Source organism: Syngnathus acus, chromosome 12 (assembly GCF_901709675.1).
Source record: "Syngnathus acus chromosome 12, fSynAcu1.2, whole genome shotgun sequence".
NCBI classification, from domain to species: Eukaryota; Metazoa; Chordata; class Actinopteri; order Syngnathiformes; family Syngnathidae; genus Syngnathus; species Syngnathus acus.
In genome coordinates this window covers 3,308,049-3,330,077 of record NC_051097.1, presented here as the reverse complement: position 1 = coordinate 3,330,077, position 22,029 = coordinate 3,308,049, and the positions used below count along the sequence as shown (strand labels likewise).

Sequence of the window (22,029 nt, the reverse complement as noted above, 5' to 3'; positions counted from 1 at the left end):
TGTATTTATCTTATATATGGACAAAGTTTTAAAATGGGCTATTCATTGAAGGTGCGCCTTGTAATGTGGTGCGCCTTATATATGGACAAAATTTTAAAATGGGCCATTCATTGAAGGTGCGCCTTATAATCCGGTGCGCCTTATAGTGCGGAAAATACGGTAGACTGGAGGACCGGCATAGAACAGCACTCAAAAATGTAGAGAAATAACAGCATTTCTCAGAGTATAGCATATAAACAAAAAGGGAGGGAAGACGATGAGATTCACACAGACTGAAGAGGCAGAGCCAGCAGACACAGTCACAATAAAAATGGAAATACATGAACAGAAAATAATAAGAGCAAGTCAGCCAATGCAGATTTCAGTAAATTGAGCATATGGTGTCGCTTGTTCCCTCATTTTTTTACAATCCAAAACATCAACTACATCATCGAAAAAGCTTCTCAATACCATTTGAATGGATAAACTGTTCCTGATGACACTAGCATGACATGGAGTGCTATATATCACATTCACAACACTGTATACAGGAAACAAAATCCCATTATTTATATTTTTAATGTGCAGGACTTTGAAAATTGCTGGAGCTATTCATAGCAGTTTTGCTTTTTATTTAGTCTATAAAGTTGATCCTAATGTATTCATAAAACATCGGTAATGAGCCAGAGTAAACAAACGTTTAAAAAAGAACTACTTTATACTTCTATTTGGTCTGGAGAGTGATTTCTACAATGTATTGTATAGGTTTAAAATCCACAGCATTATGACCATATGCTTGGCGCTTTCTTTTTTGATGCTTATCCAGGTTTTTACCATTGTTTGTTTGCCTGGTCGGTTTACTACCTTCAGGCATCCATTTTTAGCAGGAAAATACATGAGCTATTGAATTTGGAGAGTGGTTGACTTGGCCAGTTGAAAATTGGAAACTAATTCTGTACCCTGATGAATGTCATTGTTGTTTTGGCAGAGTATAAATAAAGTTGAGCTGCGCTGTAAATAGTGCAAAACAACAAATTATATTGTGATTTATATATATATATATATATATATATACCGTATTTTCCGGACTATAAGGCGCACCTAAAAACCAAAAATTTTCTCAAAAGCCGACAGTGCGCCTTATAGTCCAGTGCGCCTTATATATGGATCAATTGATGAATTTGTTGATCCATACTGGTTGTACACAGTGCTCTGCCAAAATGTTTCAGTACGTTTTAGTACGACTAGTAAATTACAAGGTCGCATCGCTTCCCAACATTCCGGCAACTGTAGTCAGGGGGCGTCACCGAATAGCTGTTGTACCCGCGAGGCTATTTCATTTCAAAATAGGCTGCTCCGTTAATGTTTCGAGTAAATTTACGGATTGATATGGAAGGGAAACATAGGTAAGCAGTACCAATGTGTTAGATCGAACTTTAGTCAGTTCCGATCATTTTATAGGAGATCGTTTGAGAAACGCGATTGTTTACACTTTGCTGAGGCTCATGGGAGATTGCGAGCTGAGGCTCATGGGACTTTGCGGATGGCTAATGCTATAACGATAGCTGCTATACGTACCAGGCTATTTCATGTCAAAATAGGCTGCTCTGTTAATGTTTCGAGTAAATCTACGGATCAATATGGAAGGGAAACATAGGTAAGTAGTACCAATGCGTTAGATCGAACTTTAGTCAGTTCCGATCATTTTATAGGAGATCGTTTGAGAAACGCGATTGTTTACAGAGGGCTCGTTGGTTATTGGCTAGTGGATGCATACCGCAACTCTACTCAACCTCAGTTTGTTGCAGTATAGCTTCTATTTTATGCGCCTTATAATCCGGTGCGCCTTATATATGGACAAAGTTTTAAAATGGGCCGTTCATTGAAGGTGCGCCTTATAATCCGGTGCGCCTTTTAGTGCGGAAAATACGGTATATATATAATGGGTTCTTTTTTTTAAAAATTTGGGTGGATGTTTTTCACATTTCTACATGGGTGTTCTCTGGGTACTCTGGTTTCCTCCAAAAACATGCATATTAGGTTTATTGAGGACTAATATTTCCATATAATTTAAGAGGAATTGATCGCCTCGCCATGTGTTCAGATGCATGGAATGGTGATTCCTTGTAACCTGCTAGCGAGAATCAACGCTAGCTCACTTGTGACCCTGAACATGATAATCCGCAAAAATGAATGGATGGATAAACTGTATGTGCAAAGGAAAACAACAGCCCAAAACATGTACGTAATCTTTTTTTTTTTTTTAAACCATAAACCACTGGTCAAAGGTTTTTCCTTACTAAATTCTTTCGCAGTCATACAATGAGCTAGTCGGTCACAAGAGACAAAGTGGCTGGTTGGGCCTAATGACCAGCGGCTGCATATTGCATTAATGAGACAAGTATGCCCATTGGGTTTATTGAGATAAGTTGATGAAAAGGCAAAACCACTGAAACAAGGAAAATTGTACAGAATTGCCTGCTTATAAACAGCTGGAAACCATCACCATGACGGCAGTGTGGTCAGCTTGCCCACATAATCAGTTGAGTCATTTTCAACCCAGCCAACTCAACTTCTTTGTTTGTTTGTTTGTTAACTTTTTATTCCAATAGCGTCAAGTGTGAATTTGGCAGATTTTCTCGAGTCAAATGGCCAAGATATGGACTTACAGTGCCGCGAAGGATAAGATTCAATTCATCCTCTGAAAGCCCCATCAAGTTGTTGAGGTCATCTGAGGGCAATTGTAGAATCTGAAAGAAAACAGACTCGATTCAAAAACCGCACATAGTTGGATATTACACAGCAGAGATACGTATGCTGAAGAACAGCTCAAAGTTGTTTTTGATTCTTGTATGAAATAATAAATAATGTACCTTGACTTACTTTTCTATAGTTATGACCTGATGCTTGGTTGTTTTTTAGCTTTATGTCGCTTGAGTGAGGTTGAAAAGGAATAGCGGTGGAGTTGCTGATACATTTTCAGATCGAATGGTACAAACAGTCAAATAAAAATGAGCACACTAGCAAGCAGCTAGGGTAAGATAAAAACTCACATATAGATTAAGGCTTTTAAAATGTGTGATAGACCCTTCACAAAAAGATTGTGTGTGGTCTGCTTCTTTTATCTCAACACAGAACACCATACTGCATCACATTCTGTCCCACCATGTATCTCCTAATAAAGTCCTTGCAGTCCAAAATGTTGCATGATCACATGTGATCTTACAAGAATGAATGAGACCAGACCCTTTCGGTATGTTCCAATGTTTCCCAAGTGTTTCTGAAGAGGACCAGAGGCGGGAGCAGTGTAAGATAGCGATGCAGCAAAGGAAACACTTCCATCATCCATCCATCCGTCCGTCCGTCCATCCATCCATCCATCCATCCAATCCAACTAATGCTTATCCGAAGTCGGGTTGTGGTTGGCAGCAGCTTCAGTAGGAAAGCCCAAACTTTCCTCTCCCAAACTTCTTCATCCAACTCATTCTGGGGGATCCTAACGCGTTTCCAGGCCAGCCAACGTACGGAGTAACAAACTCACTGATCAGGGTGGTTCGGTCCACATACATAACAACTATAAGATTGTCGTTCCCACCGATAATATTAGGACAAGTCCATTCTCAACATGTCAGAATAAAAGATAATCTTGAAGGAAAATTATTATGAGAGTTGATGATAGGCATTTGATGTCCTTCGTCGGGAGTGGATGAAATCTGGCTAAAATCAGCCCCATTGTCTTGTGCATGTACCTTGGCAATTGGCCACATTCTTGAAACCACTTACTAGGCCACACCACCTTACAGGAACACACTGGATGAATGGCTGCTATAGTTTCCAGCTTATCCCAATGCACAGCAGTCATTTTTTTACAGTTTGTTTTATTATGTGTCATGATAAGATCCTCCTTTTATTTGTCCCAAACAATACAGGTGGTTTTATTTGTTTTGGTGTTGGAATATATTAATGGAGTTCCAATTATTGTTTTTTTTTTTTTTACAATTCTCCATGGGTGTACAATGTTTGTGATCCTTTTCTAACCTCCAAAGCAGTGTTGTGTTGGGAGCGTAGAGCTTTGAAGATGTCCCCACCACAACCTGGTGGGTGGTGGGTGCAGTGTTGCCGAGCAGCATCCGGGTTGTTCATCAGGAAGGTGAGCTGTCGTAGATGACCCTACAACAACACGCACACTCAATGTCATTCTGAGTGTGCCTTTTTTTATCTTTGTAAAAGCAAAATTTTTGATACAGCTCTCATTTTGGATTTCAATAGATTATACAAGTTTCTACAGTAATGTGGGCAGTGACTATACAGTTCTAACCCTGTGTGAGTATCATGGCTTTGCCAACCTCAGGCATGCTAGTGCATGCTAATAAGTCTACAATACAACTTTAATCCAAAAATAAATGCATCTGTCAAGGGGAAAGCCCGAATCATGATGAATGTCTCCCTGCTGCTTCACCTTTAAACATACCTGCAATGGAAAGTCATTCAAAATGCTTTATGTTTTCTGGCAAGGGAAATATAATGAGCCAGAAAAGTCCCATATCTCACAAAACAAAGTATGATCGAACAACATGTCTGTTCCATAGGAAAAATATGTCCACCATTTGTGGTGGTGTTACATGTTGGAAAAGAAGATGCAAACACAAATGCAACTGAACTAGCAATAAAACAATGTGTGTGGCAACATAATGAACATGATGCAGCAATTAACACAACCGCAATATAGAGTGGTTGTTTAGTTCACGGCCAACGATGCATCACATTAAATCTGATGTCAACACATCTTACAATGACCTCATCTATACATTTTATGTTTATAAACAGCACTGGGCAACAGTCTTCAGAAAGCAGTGTTTTAGCAACACTCTAATTATCATGAATAGAATCGTACAGTGCAGACCTCACCGAAAGCCGAAATGAAATTTTATTGTTTGTGATGTCGGCTAAAAGAGTAGAAAGTTCAATGTAACCACATTGCTCCCTGTTTTTTGTGTTGTTGTTTTTTTTCATGAAAATGTGACTTGTCTTTTATTCATCTGTCTTCATATGTCTATCATATTAAGGATATTGTGTTTTTAGAATAACACTGATACCTGGGAGGGACTTACCATTAAAGGGATTCTCATACATGGAGTATTTAACAAAAACAAACACATGGTTTCTTAGCGTTGCAGCTGCACATCTGTCTATCAAATGAATAGGGAATGAGTTTGGACAGGGCCACAAATATCTTCTTGGTTGTTCCTTCCTGCATGTGTGTGTCTGTGTGGACTTGTATTAAACAAAAGCCTAACCTATGAGAGGCCCCTCATACTAACCATCTGGATATACTGTACCTTTTATTTATGTATTTGTACAGAACTTTGATTGATTTATTGAACATTTAAACAAAAAGTTGTACCGTATTTTCCACACTATAAGGCGTACCTAAAAACCTCCAATTTTCTCAAGAGCCGACAGTGCGCCTTTATAATCAGGTGCACCTTATATATGGCGTCACTACAGCAGGCGTGTCCAAAGTCCGGCCCGCGGGCCAAATGTATATAGTATCTTATATACGGACAAAGTTTTAAAATGGGCAATTCATTGAAAATGCGCCTTATAATCCGGTGCGCCTTATATATGGACAAAGTCTTAAAATGGGCAATTCATTGAAAATACACCTTATAATCCGGTGCGCCTTATATATGGACAAAGTTTTAAAATGGGCCATTCATTGAAGGTGCGCCTTATAATCCGGTGCGCCTTATAGTGCGTAAAATACGGTAAAAAAAATCAAAATCGAATGAAAGGCATTGACTACTGCTGTCAGAATTAAACAGCAGTAATCTCAGGAATCATCACAAACATTCTTTATCAGGTAAACCAGAGCTTTTACATTCACTGATCCCTCCATGAGGTACAAATACACAATGTAGACAATCCAATGCAAGAGCAGTACAATAAACACTGCCTCACTCCATTCAACTAGATGTAGACAACTTACTTCAAATGGTGTCTCAAAGCCTTCAATGATGCCTCCAATGATGAAGAGTCCATCGGTTTTGATCCCCAGCCCTTGGTTGACCCAGTCCACACTCTCCAGCAGAGTGCAGTCCACAAATATTGCCACACGCTGGCCAGACACACTGATAGCTACATGATGCCATTGCCCATCAGTCAGATCACGGATGGGGAACCTGAACAAGAGAGTAGTGTAGATTGGTGATGATTCACAAGTGAGAAAGATTAAAAACTGAATCATAGAAAGAAAGTTATCTTATCTGAATTTTATTGAACTAATCACAACAATGAGAACAGATTATTTTTTGTGTGTGCAAACATTACTCTAAACACAGGGTTCCAAAAGATAATGACAGAAGTTTAAAAAAAGTAATATGTTGAAAAGAACGGTGGGAAAAATATTGTTAATATGGCATACGTATTTTTTTTTTTAATCAACAACCCAGCCCAACAAAATACATCTCCGTGGCGACCACCGACTCACTATCAAGTACCACATCTATCTATCATTTAAAAATGGACAGCTCATTAGTAAATACATCTATTTGAGAATGAATCCATAATTAGAGCATTGTGTGGCCAAAATAAGCTCCAAGCCTTTGGAGGATTCTGCTTGGAGGGGTTTTTATGACTCCAGAGACTTTGATATGCTAGCTAGTAGGGTTTAATATATTTTGGGTGGACAATTTTCCTTTAACTAAGCCCACCACAGAAACTAATAATCAAACCGGCTTTTCATTAATATCAGTGATCTAAATATACAGAAAAAAGAACATGTGCATAAAGTTTCCCGTAAAAACTGAAGCTCAAATATTTGTTTAATGTTAATCGTAAAATCAAATAATTATTTAGAGCGCAAATTACAGCACAGCATCACTCTGCTAATGTTTGTTTGTTGCAGCGTTACAATAATCTACATTCAATCTCCTGTTTTGATACATTATGCAGAGTTCCAGACTGCATGTGAAGAGAACTTAAATTGTGGTATGCCCCACAGGAACTGAGAAGGTTAAACATATTTGAAAATGTCTGAAGAAATTATTTAGTCCAAAAGAAACCAAGCACATCCATATAACATCTTCCCTCCTTTTTACACATTCTGAAAGGGCACAGGCTTTTATCATACATCCATCCATCCATTTTCTGAACCGCTTAGTCCCCACGGGGGTCGCGGGAGCGCTGGAGCCTATCCCAGCCGTCATCGGGCAGTAGGCGGGGGACACCCTGAACCGGTTGCCAGCCAATCGCAGGGCACACAGAGACAAACAACCATTTGCACCCGCACTCACACCTAGGGACAATTTGGAGTCTTCAATCGGCCTACCAAGCATGTTTTTGGGATGTGGGAGGAAACCGGAGTGCCCGGAGAAAACCCACGCGGGCCCGGGGAGAACATGTAAACTCCACACAGGGAGGGCCGGAGGTGGAATCGAACCCGCACCCTCCTAACTGTGAGGCGGACGTGCTACCCAGTGCGCCACCGAGCCGCCCCTTTTATCATACAATCTCACATAATGGTTTTGATAGGAATCAGACATCTGGATTTTTTGCTTAAGGGCCAGTGCGTAAGCATACAGTACCTAAATCCGCAACAAGAGTTACAATTTTATGTAAATTGGCCAAGACAAAAAAAAACAGTCCTTAAAGCTGTTTGACTGTACATTCACAACATCCATTACTAACACATTAGAAATTATCACAAGTAATTGTTTACCTATTTATTCTATTTATATATTAAATAAATAAATAAATAAAATATTATAGATTTATAAATAAACAATACATTTAATTTATCATTTTTGAATTATTTATATTATATAGTTTATTTTTTTATATATTTTTTTACATATGTAAAGCATTAAAGTCAAGTAAATGCAGTACAATAAATGTTGCTTGGCCATGTCCTTGTTTTAAGCCCAAGTATATACCGTATTGGCCCGAATATAAGGCGGTGTTTTTTGCATTGAAATAAGACTGAAAAAGTGGGGGTCGTCTTACATTCGGGGTCTAGACATTATACCCATTCACAATGCTAAATGGCGCCAGATATCTTCAAAGTGAATGTGATTGCACTTTAGTTTATATATTTAAATGTTCAGATATTAAGATGTGATAGACAGTTTTTGCATGATTTCAATAAGGCAAAATAACATGCTTTTTCTCTCGAATATATTGTTATAATCATTTGTTTCAGATGTACTGTAATTATTTTCTGTATAAAAATTAAATTTGGTGTTCAAAAGTCTTTTTTCAAACTTGAGTCTTGAAAAAGAGAGGGTCGTCTGATAATCAGGGTCGTCTTATATTCGGGCCAATACGGTACCCACTGCACAATACTATAGATGTTGGAATGAAAAAGCAAGACGAAACAAAATAAAAACAAATGAATATGAAACGGGAACGTAGACTCACTCATAGTGCCGTTGCTGGGCTCCAGTGAGGATAATGGTGAAAGCACTGATTCGCAGTTGGAGCATGATATGGTTGTCTGGATTCAACAGAGTGAACACGCTGCTTTCAACTCTCTGAGGCGTCTTCAACTGCATCAGTAGACTGAACTCGTCAGCAAACCTAAACACAAACATACGGCATCAGAGGCACAGACACTGTTTTTTCTGAGATGTTATTGAACAAAGAAAACACAACGTAGTGTGCAATGGATCACCTTGAAAATATTGAAAGTATGTCATCAGATATTTAAATAAATGAACATAGCACCAACAGTTCTAGTAGTTGTCAAATTAGTAATATTGCCATTTAAGACATACTATATAGTATAATGAAAATGTGAACTTTGTCAATTACACAGGGAAGAATACAAGATGCCTCAATACAAGTGACTAGTGACATACAAGATCTATAGTAACTGAAACCCAAACTTTTTTTTCCCAGTCTGAAATTGATTCACATGCCTCAAAAGCAACACTTTTATTGCAACTTGACAAGAGCTAATTTTCCTCAAGAGCAAATAATGTTAGAGGATCATCGGTTTATAACAATTACAACGGTTACAAACAGTGCCTAATGAACTAGTTTGTAAATCAGTATTACAATTCAGTACTTTTCTTTCCTCCTGTGACTGTTGTTATTCATGCTCTATAGGTGTTCTTTTTACACATACAGTATATCTTGTAAATAAAGACTTTACTACTTTTTAATAGCCTTAAAAATTCAGGTTACATCACAGAATGTTGTCATAAACTGAGGATCAAGAGACACAGCCAGCTAACCTTTACCAGGTAAGGTAAAGTTTACCTTATTATTGCCATACGCCTTCCTCCTTTGCTAGTGTTTATGCTTTTTTTTAACATAAACACCAGCGAAATAAGGAATTCAGATTTTTCTCCAATGTGAAGCAACCGAATGTAGATTTTACTCAAAATCAATAGAGCTGATCATTTAAGAAGACATGCAGCTAAAGATAAAACCATACCCTTCAGTGAAGAGCTGCGTCAGAGGGAGAGCCAAGACGGAGTACTGTCCCACCTGTAGGACTGGGCACCTGCCATCCTCCATGGTCATAGAGGTATTTGGACTGTTGAGTGACTGAATGGAAAACTCCAGCAGAATGTCCACCTCATCTGGAGCGAGACAATGCAATTAACTAAATGTGCAATTACATTTCTTCAATCGTCAACAAAATAACATTGCATTGTGTTTGGATATTCTGTCTATTTGTAATTTTCAAAACTATTTTTTAGATTTAGGGGGAACTAAGTGACTTTACCCAATATCAAATTAATTTATGAAGAGGAGTATCTTATTGATTAAGTCTCAGAATCCTCCATCTTTTGTATCATAAAATTAAATCGAAATATTAACGAGAAAGTGCGACCCAAAAAGATTAAAGATTAAATCTGCTGATCCAGGTGGCAAACAGGCAGAAACCATCTCCTTCACTTGTGGGTAATTACAACATACTGTGGAGCTTAGCACACCGTGAACAGACCACTTACTGATGCCATTACTAAAAAGCGGAAAATCACTCATGGACTCGTTGAGTTTAAAAGTTTAGAGAGGGCTGGCACATTTTGCCTTGTTTAAACTTGTTTTTTTCACTTGATGCCACAGAATGTAATGGATAGCAACTATGCCATATCCTGCTCAGATATTATGCTTTATGGGGGAAAAGGGCGGCATTATGCAAAGTGCTCTTGATTACATAGCGGAAGTGAGAGAAAGCTGGAAAATTTATACTGATCACCTTCTCATCTGAGAATAAATGGATTCATTTCAAACATAAATGTCAGCTGTCAGCATATATTTTGGAGGTGGTTTATTGTGTAAATTTCTGCATCACCAGCGGATCATTCAGGAGTAGAACATGAGCCTCTTGAACATGGAAACACTTCTGACTTCTAGGAGAGTGCACCATTGGTTTCGTAACTGAATCCAAATCTGTCAGCTATTTACGTTTTACATCCTGGCCATCCTAGCCTTGCCAGACAGATGCCTTCAACACAGAGCTCTCTCTGTGGTCACACTCTGCAGCCCAGAGGAATGCAACTGATGGAAAATTTTACTGCAGGTCACTAAGAATCCCAACATGTGGGCCTTCTCAGAGAGAGAGAGAGAGAGAGAGAGAGAGAGCGAGAGAGAGAAAGAGAGAGAGAGAGAGAGAGAGAGCGAGAGAGAGAAAGAGAGAGACCGAGGGAGCGAAAGAGAGACTAGACTCTAGTCACTAGAGAGAGCGAAAAATTATTTGAATTAGGTGCACTCTTGCCCTTAACCACAACTCGTGACATGAGGTCAAATAGTTTGCTAATGAGCTAATTTAAGCATGAAAATATGAGAATTGGGAGGGGGGGGGGACATCAACAAAGAATTGCAAATACAAGCTTTGAGTTGGACATCATTACTTTTTAAGATGATTGATAAGTACATTGGATAATAAATGGCAGGCAAAAACTTGGGCGTGGATGGGGATTTTTGATGGAAAAACATTAACATCTAAAACACCATCGTTTTTCTTTTCAAAGCTCAATCAGTTCAACCTTATTAGCCCGATTCATGAAAGAAAATTTCCTCATGGCCTCGAGGGAAACGCTTTAAATGCATGCTTTTCTTCAAGTGTTATAATAACAGGATCCAACTATTAAGATGAGAGGTAAAAACGAGGGGGGAGACAGGGGAAGTGTCACCCAGTCATGCTTATGTTTTCTTTCAAAGTAAAACAGCTGTATCAGATGTCTGAGATCTGTTAAGAGTGAAGACTTTCAGGACTGATTGTTTTGATTCTGATTATTGAACACATACACCCCTTTCTAATATCAGTAGGTACAAAAAAAATATGGAGAGAGAGAGAGAGAGAGAGAGAGAGAGAGAGAGAGAGAGAGAGAGAGAGAGAGAGAGAATTTATCGATCGATCGATCGATAGATATCAATTAAAATTTTTAAAGAACACACTTTTTATTAATTTAATTCATTTAAATCATTAAAAGAAATGTGTAAACGTAATGAAACACAAAATTTATGTCTGGATGAGTGACTGTCTCAGCGGATTGTTTTTGTTCAAATCATCAGTTTGTCACAATGTGTCCAGCAGTCATAATAAAGAGAAGCAGAATTATCTTCCACATCGTACAGCGGCAAGTTCGTTTTTACTGGAATATGCAGAATGATGGAGTGACAGATAGAGCAGCTTTATGACAGAGCTAGCACAACTACCCGACCCTGCTTGCGTAAATGGAGGAAACTCAAATGGGAAGGTCATTAAAGACTTCCACCTGCTCTGATGGAAAAATATCAGCATCCCGACCAGTATCACCAGATCAATAATGAAAGAAATGAATGAGTACAGGAAAATATGTATTCCTATGCTTTTCCACTGATGCTTTAAGCCACAGGTGTCAAACTCAAGGCCCGGGGGCCAGATACGGCCCGCCACATCATTTTATGTGGCCCGCAAAGACAAATTCTGCATCACATTCGTGTGTCATTACTCGAATTGCAAATTGTCTTCACTTTTAATAATAACGTTTTTTGTTGAATATTTGACGAGTCTGATTTAAAAACGAGTTATTTGTCAGTTTGTTTTGTAGCTTTTACTGTATATAATACGAGGTGCTCGTACATTTATTTGGGTTGACAGTCATAATGGCCCTCCGAAAGAAGCTATGACTACAATGCGGCCCGCGAAAAAAATGAGTTTGACACCCCTCATTTGTGTCACTTAGTAAGTGATGAGCACACCTCTAGCCAAACTGAAAGTTACCAAAGGAGTGCACTGTGAACAACACACAGATTCCCCATCTCGGCATGTAATTGATAAACCTTCTGTTTGTGTGTGTCCCTTTGAGAGAATTACATAAAATCTGTGACGACATGCCTATTAACAGGTCTAATAGTCCAATTGAGGGCAGGAGGAAGGACAGCAAATGCAGTGAATGCATATCACAGCTGTATTTATAACAAGGCCCAATGGCTCACTCGGTACCAGACGCGATAAACCTCCGTCTCAGAAGCCTTCAACATGCACTCATCTGCAACAGCACAAAAGGTAAGTGTCCACCGGGGAGAAATGATCATCATTTGTTTCCAGTAACGTACTTCAATCCGCAAACTAGAGAAGGGTGGTCCTGTCATGATTTTGATTGATATGCAGTTACTGAAACAATCTGACATGCATACATGTCTTGTCAGAGCGATGGTTCGATTCAATGGGGTTACAATTTGATTAGATATGTTCCGCCTGAGTTGAGATGGTATAATGGCATGTGCATATTCACAAGCAGCACAAAGAAAGACCGTCAAAACAACACCCAGTGTAGATTTAAAGTACAGCAAACATTTAATCAGAATGGTAATTTCATAATGTCGCCACCTTGTGTTGACACACTGTAGTTCATATGCAATTTGAGTGCCTGCATAGTAAGTGGTTATGTTCAACAGAGCACTGAACACGGTGATAATCGGGAATGTGTAACAAATCGTTCTGCACTTAAGTAAAGGCAGCAAATGAAAATAGGCATTAAATCGATATTGGACGAATGGTCTATATCCAGTGTCAAAGATAGAAGTTCTGCATTTTAAGTAGACACCCGATAAGATGAAGGAAGAAACTTCTTTTTGTACTGCAGATTTTTGCTTATCCTTTCCCGGCTGTTGTTTCTTTTAATTATGTCAAGGAGGCAAAACCTGAGGCTACAAGAGACAACAACTCAATTCAGCTCATTGAAAATTTTCTGGAACGCCAAACAGAGACAACATTGCTTCCTGTCATATATTCTTCTCTCTTGTTGCTATCAATGTAATCCATTCAAAGTACTGTTTAAGAACACTGGAGCCTGTCACAAAAAAAATTAAATAAACTTTACAAAGCAGCAGCCCCGCATGCAGGAGGCTGGAAAGTTGAAGAGTCTGCAGGGGATTTGTGCCACCTTGTGGCTACTTCCTATAGCTAGTTCCGGTACACAAAAAACAGGAATCGGAAGGGGTTAAACATTAACTACACTATGGAAGGAGGGGAAATCCCATCCTGACGATTAATGTCGCAGTAGTATTGCATTTGCAGGCCCATGTATTCAACACAAGATAATGACATGTGCACATGAGAGCTCACTTCGAAATTGCTTTTACATGTCACTCTTGTATTTTCAGACTGGTTGTAAGTCATGTTAACTACAAAATACTCAACAAACCGGCACACTGAACAACTGAAACCAACCAGTGATAATATGACCCTGCAATGCAGGTCTTGTATTATGTTTCTCCAGGCTATCTAAATGTCACGTGTTGACAATAACACAGGGGTGTCAAACTCATTTTATTCGTGGACGCATTGTAGTCATAGCTTTTTTCAGAGGGCCATTATGACTGTCAACCCAAATAATTGTATGAGCACCCCATATTATATACAGTAAAAGCTACAAAACAAACTGACAAATAACTCGTTTTCAAATCAGACGAGTAGAAACTGGTCAAATATTTAAAAAAACAGATATTATTAAAAGTGAAGACATTTTGTAATTCTAGTAATGACACACAAATTTGATGCACAATTTGTCTTCGCGGGCCACATAAAATGATGTGGCAGGCTGTATCTGGCCCCCGGGCCTTGAGTTTGACACCTGTGAAAAGAAACACGACGTTACAGACAGATGACAAAAAACACTAGATATTATATACATCAGCGTAACTACGGAAATTAGTTAATATAGCCACAGTGTTTGAACACTTAAACAGCGACATAGAGACAGACAGCAGTTCAGTCTAACTGCATAGCCTGTCAGCATAGGCAGACGTGTGATTACGCAATCCTCAGAGGAGGCAAGGCAGGAAGTTGGCTCCTCAGAGCGAATTGTCTTCGGTTTTAAAATAACTATAAAAATTCAGCAATTTTGGTTCAAAATGATACAAAACTACTAAAAGGAAAATGACTTTATAATAAACTTTTAATAATAAACTTTTCATGATGGCAGGGGAGGCACGGCCTCGCTTGCCTCCTCTGACCGCATGTTATTATGAGTTAATGGGCGGCAGATCATGGATCTGTGGTTCACCAAGAAACAGCATTTTTTCATTTCATTGGATGCAGATGCCCCGGCTTGCAGCTGGCATTATCCTAGCAATGACATCATAAACTGCTTGAGGAGAATTGTGTGTCGCTGGGTTTTTGATCTGCTTTGGCTTAATGCCTTTCATTTTGACGTCAACTGATATTATTAGGAGTCAAAAAGTTTCTTTATAGACTGACTAGACAAGTCAAAATGTGTTTTAATACACGAATCAAATATTTATCCTTGAGTACGTGTGTGTGTGCGTGTGTGTGTGTGTTGTGTGTGTGCGTGTGTGTGTGCGTTTATTGTTTAACAAATTTAATGCTAAATGTCTGCAATGTCTGTCAAGACACATTATAAGAATCATGTAACCTAATTATTTAAATATTAAAAACTATCATCACTTTTGATGTCGATGAATTTTTAAATGTGATTCATAAAAAAAATTAAAACATGTAATTTCTCTGTGTTAGCTCATCCAGTGATTTGCCAACAATGACAAAATTGTTGTCATTGGCTAGAGTTGCAATGCAGCCGGTTGATAAAGTTCATTATATATCCACCAATCTTGAATTATCCCATGAGTGTTTTTGATATCCAGTAAAAAAAAGAAAAAGAAAAGGTCACGGGGTACGGTATGAACTTTCAGATCGTGAGAAGCACATCTACGTATATTAACATTTAACTCTTGAGTATCACTCCTTGAAAATGTAACAAAATGAAAACAAAGTTGCACTATTAGTCAAGCCACATCTGTTCAGGATCTAGATGAGAACTTGGAAATGGTTGAGAAACTCCACGGATTCATTTCAGACAGAATGAAAGATTGGAGCTGAGGTATGTTCTTGCTGATAACGCACACAGTTGTACAGTGTTAGATGAAGTCAAATCAAAGCTGCTTTGACAGCGCAATGTTTAAGCTATATCACTTGCAATGGAATTTTGCTTCAAGGGTTCACACGTGAATAGTTATAATTACATTTAACAACCCACAGTGAAAAATGAATTTTTGTGTTAAAGTTAAAGTCCCAATGATCGTCACACACACATCTGGGTGTGGTGAAATTTGTCCTCTGCATTTGACCCATCCCCGTGTGATTTTGAGCCATCCCCTGGGGGAGAGGGGAGCAGTGAGCAGCAGCGGTGCCGCGCTGGGGAATCATTTGGTGATCCAACCCCCCAATTCCAACCCTTAATGATGAGTGCCAAGCAGGGAGGCAATGGGTCCCATTTTTATAGTCTTTGGTATGACCCGGCCGGGGTTTGAACCCACAACCTTCCAGTCTCAGGGCGGACACTCTACCACTAGGCCACTGAGCTGGTTAGGTTACTGATTTATTTTGTTCAAAGGGGTTCTCGTTTCATCATTATTTTTTCATGAAGTATCATTATGGTTGCATCTTTCATTCAACTGGCAGACAAAATCCCCAAATTCACGCTGCTGTGTCATCATGAGTTATAGTACAAGATGAGTGAGCCTGTCGGGGGGAAAAGCCATGCAGGCCCGAGGCATGACCTAATCTCTTCTATCTTTCACCCATAAACTTGAGATCCTTGCTTTCTCCGAAACCATTATCCTTCCCGTCACTGATAAATATTTTTTCTTTCCTTTTCCCAAATCGAACCCTGCACCGGTTAACTGTGAGGCGGATGAGCTAAATGTAATTTATAGGAAAAATTAGGCGACAATCAAATATATATACTGTCTGCTAGGCATCTTGAAGAACTCTATTTATTTATTCATTCTTTGGATTTTTGACAGAGAAACAGCAGCTCTCAACATTGGTGAGATATATCTGGAACATGATGAAACAGATCATAGAGGTCATATTAGTCGGCATTACAAAATCAGACTACAGTCACACTTAAGAAGTTGAAGTTCTATAGATGCATTTCCCTCTGCCATATAACAGAAAGATTACGCAAAAGATGAAATGAGCAGCAAACCAAGCAGCAAAACAAACAGTGTGTTGCTGAGGAATTCAGACGTAACTCACTCAGGCGCCTGGCACAGTGCCAATCTGAGATCAATTTCAGCAGGTCATGATAGGATTAGAGAAGTTCAACACAATGTAAACGCAACAGCGTGTGCACTTCTGTCACTCTATCAACAATTCTGAGAAAACAAACGCTGCTGAGAGAGTCAAGCCGCCGGGATGTTGTGTTTAACTTAGTCTAGATGGCACATTCAAATCCTTCCAAGAGATGGAACATGTATGAATCGGATTCACCTCCTGTTTCTATTTGCACAATTGAAAGTGATTGTGTGCTGTCCAAAAAAGACCAACTGAGACTTTGGGCTAGGCAATTAATAGAAATCTAATGATTGAATGATTATTATTTCCACACCGATAAAAGTGCAGGGCTGACAATTGAACCAACCCAAGAAGTTGGGTTGACCCAACTTTGGGCTGTTTTGTGCAAAACCAAATTCCTGAATTTAGAGGTGGATAATTCAATATGTGAAATGCATCCATGTGAAAATGGCAACAAGGTTACAGATATCGGGAATTTCAACTGGACGTGGCCTGGAAATTCTCTAGAAAGTGACCAATCATAAATAATTGGGAATTCCTTTTCAACCTACAGTATAATCAATTCAATATGCTCCAACGACAATATATTTATTGTTCAAACAGAAGAGCAAGTTGTCATTGCTGTTGTTTTATTTTGTAAATATTTGATACATATGAACGAATGAATGAACGAATGAATGAGTTGATTTAAAGGACAGCATTTAATACCATAAATCATTGTCCCATCATAAACAATAAGATGGTTATATCGGATTTAGTAGAAGTGCTATTCTCCATTTGTAAAATCCATAAAATTGAATTTTAGCATATATATATTTTAGTATATATACAGTGGGACAAATAGGTAATTAGACACCCACCAATTGCGCAAGTTCTCCCACTTACAAGATGAGAGATGCCTGTAATTAAAATCATAGGCACACTTCAACTATGAGAGACATAATGAAAAAAAATCCTGAAAATCAAATTGTCTGATTTTAAAAGAATTTATTTGCAAACTATGGAGAACACGTAAAAAGCACCATTAGCTAACACCTCAGCTTGTTAGTGGCGCATCAGCCGGCAAAGTTGACAAACAGAAATGTGTCAACAAAGGTATCAAGAATGTCGTTTTACTAATAAGACAGGGACTGTGTTCCATAACAAAGGATTCTGGTATATTTGCACTTGGAAATTTACTTTGCTGCTTGTAGCAGAGGTCCTTTGAATGTCGTGAAGAAATAAAGTGGCTTTCAATCAATAATTATTTAATTATTCAAACTTTTTATGCCATTTTGGGACTCGTTAATTGCAATGCATTTTAAATGAGTGAATAATTTGATTGCTAGTATGGAGGTTTATCTATGTATGGAGGCTTCTCTTACCTGTGTGCAGCATCCCGGAACCAGTCTCTCCTCCGTAATCAAGCAAGGTTGAGAAATCTTCTGAGGTGCTCCAGCACAAGCTACTAAACCCAAGAAGTGAGAGCGTCCACTGAGGCCACCAGCACAGCATCTCCATCGTGTATTCCGGTGCCAAAGTGCGTTGTGGATAAAGCATGCGACTGTCTTCGCTGGTCTTTGTTAACTGTCCGGTTCTCTCTTCCTCCACTTCAACCGGCAACTGTTTGACCCCTGGGCTAAATCAAATTATGAAGCCAGACAAGATCCGCCCACGTTCTCCTATGTGTCCAATTGGAACCCTGCATTTCTTCACGATTATACTAAGGCTCAATCCCAACGCAGCCCGCAAGAGGACTGAATAGGAGGCCTTCTTTTACCACACAATTTACCCTCTCCCCCCCAAAAACCCCATAATGACCCCGCCCACTGAAAATGACCACGCCCCCTCCCAAAGGTGTCCTCTTTTTCAGAAACCCAAATCTGGTCACTAGCATCCTAGCGTGCGTTTGTCCATCATAATTCCATGATTCAATACTTCTTCACATACCACATTGTTCAATGTCATTCCGTACAATTCACTCTCATTTTATTTCATGACTCCAAGGCATTACACATGCTTTCATATTTTGTCATTCAGCAATTGCTTCATCTATTTTCACAGCAAAATGAAAAGAATTGGCCTCACTTTTGAAGGGGAGGTTAAAACATTGTGCATCTCAGCTTCCTATTTCTCCCCGTAGTTGTCTCATTGCGCTTCAGATATGGTGTGTCATGCCCCTTTTTGATTGGTTAGATTTTTCCGGTGCAGAGAGCAGGGCTGAATCGCAAGAAAGAAAAAAAAAGATGTCTTGCTTGCTTTTGATTTTTCTTCTTAACCAGTCTTGACAAATATGGCGGCAAAATCCTTAACATGAACATTAAAAGTGAACAAAAGGAAACCCTAAACACTCTTAAAAACTAAGCAACTTGTCCTGAATATGAAATCAAACTACCGTATTTTCCGCCCTAAAAGGCGCACCTAAAAACCTAAAATTTTCTCAAAAGCAGACAGTGCGCCTTATAGAGGCTTTGCAGCTGACGTCATCAAGCTACCCACATTAGCTTGGCGGCCATCTTGGCGGTCAACTTTTCAGTGCCGGTCAACGACTCACACACACGCTTTCTTGTTGTTTCTTGTTGCTATTTGAGCTTAAAAATGCCGGATACCTGCTGTGCTGTTGGATGTAACAATAGACGAGGCGATAAACAAAATCTTAGCTTCTATAGATTTCCGGCGAACATGAAAAAACGTGATAAATGGATCGCGGCGATTCGTCGTGAACAATGGAAACCTACGATTTACACGAGGATATGCAATGAGCACTTCATATCAGGTATGTAAACAAACTATTCACCCCTGATTTGTTTATTTATGGTAGTCATTATGAATAATGTGATTGTTTAATTGTTTCAGGTGCAAAAAGCGAAGATCCACTATCCCCAGACTATGTGCCAAGTATATTTGAGCATACCCAGTCAAATCACAAACGAAAACTCGGATGTTCAATGGAGATTTTTGAGAGAAGACAAAATCTCAAGCAGCGCAAGAGAGACCGCGAGAGGGCATTGGCAGCAGCAGCAGCACTTGTCAATATTTCCCAGTCTGTTCCTTGTGAAAATGATCAATTACCCGCTGGTGAAGATGTGGTGCACGCTGAGATCACTGGGGAAGCAATGGATTCCCTCACTGCAGAGTGTAAAAATCTGCGTGCAGAACTGGATGAACTGAAGGACAATTTTAAACGCTGTACATGGAATGAAGAATCTTTCAAGGGTAATGATGACAAAGTAACGTTTTTGACTGGTCTGCCATCATACATGATTATGATGACAACGTTTAATTTGATTGCACCTCATCTTAGTCAAAATATGAAATTGAGTCCTTTTAGTCAATTTCTTGTGACATTACTCAGACTGAGGCTGAATCTGTGCCTTCAGTACTTGGCTTACACATATAATGTTTCCACTGCTAGTATTTCCAGGAGTTTCAGAAATGTAATCCATGTCATGCATAGTAAGTATACTGGTTCCAATGCTAGTGGTTTGGCCTGAGCGTGAGCAGCTTAGACTGAGTTTACCAATGTCCTTTCGTTCTAAATTCAGCAAGTGTGCATGCGTCATTGATTGTTTCGAGATATTCATCGAGCGGCCGAGTGATCTGAAAGCCAGGGCCCAAACTTATTCAAACTACAAGTCTCACAATACAATGAAATATCTGATTGGCATTACTCCACAAGGTACCATATCGTTTATCTCCAAGGGCTGGGGTGGTCGTGCCAGTGACAAGTTTGTTGTCGAACAAAGCGATTTTCTGACCCATCTACTGCCAGGTGATCTGATCTTGGCTGACAGGGGATTCGATGTCGGTGATTCTATTGGTTTGCACCAGGCCAACCTCAAGATACCCGCTTTTACTAAAGGTAAAAAACAGCTTAATCCACTAGATGTTGAGGGCACCAGAGGATTAGCTGCTGTCCGCATCCATGTAGAGAGAGTTATTGGACTCGCAAGACAAAAGTATACTATGATGGAAAATATCATACCCATCTCTTTGTTGTCATCTGATGACAGTGGTTTCACTACATTAGATAAAATTGTACAAGTGTCATGCGCACTTATAAATTTATCCGACCCAATTGTACCATTTGAGTAATGATGTTGCATCCATATTTTTTCTGTAATAAATACCAGGAAAGAAACAACTTTTTCTGTTTTACTTCCAACTTCTTACTCTTTATTGTCATCTGATGACAGTGGTTTCACCTTTTTCTGTTTTACTTCCAACTTCTTACAGTTAGGGCAAAACCATCGTTGTGGGACTCGTTTTATGCCAAGACATTTCATGTGGAATGCTTTGATGCTGCAGTTCTCGGATTTACAAACCAACATATCCTCAGTGGGAGGGTTACGGCAGTAGCAAACAGACTCTTCCGAAGCGGATGCAGTGTTAGCAACAGATTGGCCTACCGTGTACACTTTAGCTAATAGCTCTGGCATAATACAACGGAGATAGAAATTGTCCATCTTGGCCAGTTCGTTTGCCAGGAAGGAATCATCATGAATGATGCGCTGAATAAACAGTACATTCTCCTTCCACACGACAAAGTCACAGTACTTCCTGCCAGTACAATACAGTTGTGCTTGTACTTGGTAATAATACTGGTGGTCTTCACGTAGCACGTAATTGCCGTTCAATTTCTGCTCCAAACAGAACGCCTTGGCCTCACCAGCAACCTCTTCCACTCCTTTATCTTTGATGCAGAAGGGACACTTAATTTCGAGGCACCCTTTGCCACAGCAGTCACACGAGAGTAGCCCATCCGGTGATGCACCAAAATATGGACGGTCGGCAGACATGTGGAATCCGGTTTCGTCAATGTTTAGGCCAGTGTGCTGCTGGGTCATTATCATTCCGTACCGCTTCCTTGCGTCCGACTCGTGATCGCAACCCCGTCTAAAAATAAAACAATAAATACAAATTGAAATTACAAACAATAAATACAAATTAAAAATACAAACAAATAAAAATTATATTGCAATGCAAATTAAATTTCTCACCTAGTTGCGGCTGTTGAAAATCTACACAGTTCAGGATAGCAGATTCTCTTGATCAATGACTTGGATGGCTTTGAGACATTGGTCCTGGTCGTTGCCTTAAAATTTGAGGCCGTAATTCGCCCAGCTCTTTGTTGAAACCAAGTTGTTGATGTTGCTTGGCCCCTGGACTCTTCTTGAACCGCAGATATCTGAAAAACATTTGATTAAAAATTGTTTTCACTATGATTAGATTATTTGTAACAGTTTGGAGAACAATAAATTATTTATGAGATATATATTAATTACCAAGTGCGAAAAAAATACAAACCTGCTCTCTGGTAATGGAATGTAACTTTTCCAGCTCTGACCGGCATTTTAGTGCAAGTTCATCTGGGCTGAGTTTCATGTTGCCAGAATCGTACAGCTGTGAGAGAGGTACAGGAAGCTTTCGCTTCACTGCCCTTGGCACAAAGTTGTCAGCATAGTCAGGGACAATGCTCAAAATTGCTGGTCTTCCACCGCATTCAGACAAAGCCTTGTAAAAGGCAGCTT

General features: G+C 39.3%; 1 protein-coding gene across 1 annotated transcript; it reads right to left on the bottom strand.

Moving 5' to 3' along the window:
* Positions 1-2,245: 2,245 nt before the first annotated feature.
* LOC119131743 (collagen alpha-1(XI) chain-like) lies at positions 2,246-18,191 on the bottom strand. The gene is made up of 6 exons (XM_037266440.1): positions 17,884-18,191; positions 9,419-9,566; positions 8,398-8,556; positions 5,969-6,161; positions 4,018-4,149; positions 2,246-2,729 (listed from the first exon to the last, which is right to left on the bottom strand). Exons 1-6 carry the CDS (start codon positions 18,056-18,058, stop codon positions 2,580-2,582), a joined length of 957 nt encoding a protein of 318 aa, XP_037122335.1. The 5' UTR covers positions 18,059-18,191; the 3' UTR covers positions 2,246-2,579.
* Positions 18,192-22,029: the final 3,838 nt, after the last annotated feature.

Bases quoted from the DNA above. Each gene is read 5' to 3' on its own strand.
- LOC119131743 (XM_037266440.1), bottom strand. From the start codon at position 18,058: ATGCTTTATCCACAACGCACTTTGGCACCGGAATACACGATGGAGATG. The intron at 6,162-8,397 runs GTGAGTCTACGT...TCTCTTGTTCAG, and splicing joins GCCCAGCAACGGCACTATGA to GTTCCCCATCCGTGATCTGA. The intron at 2,730-4,017 runs GTTAGAAAAGGA...GTTTTCTTTCAG, and splicing joins AACACAACACTGCTTTGGAG to ATTCTACAATTGCCCTCAGA.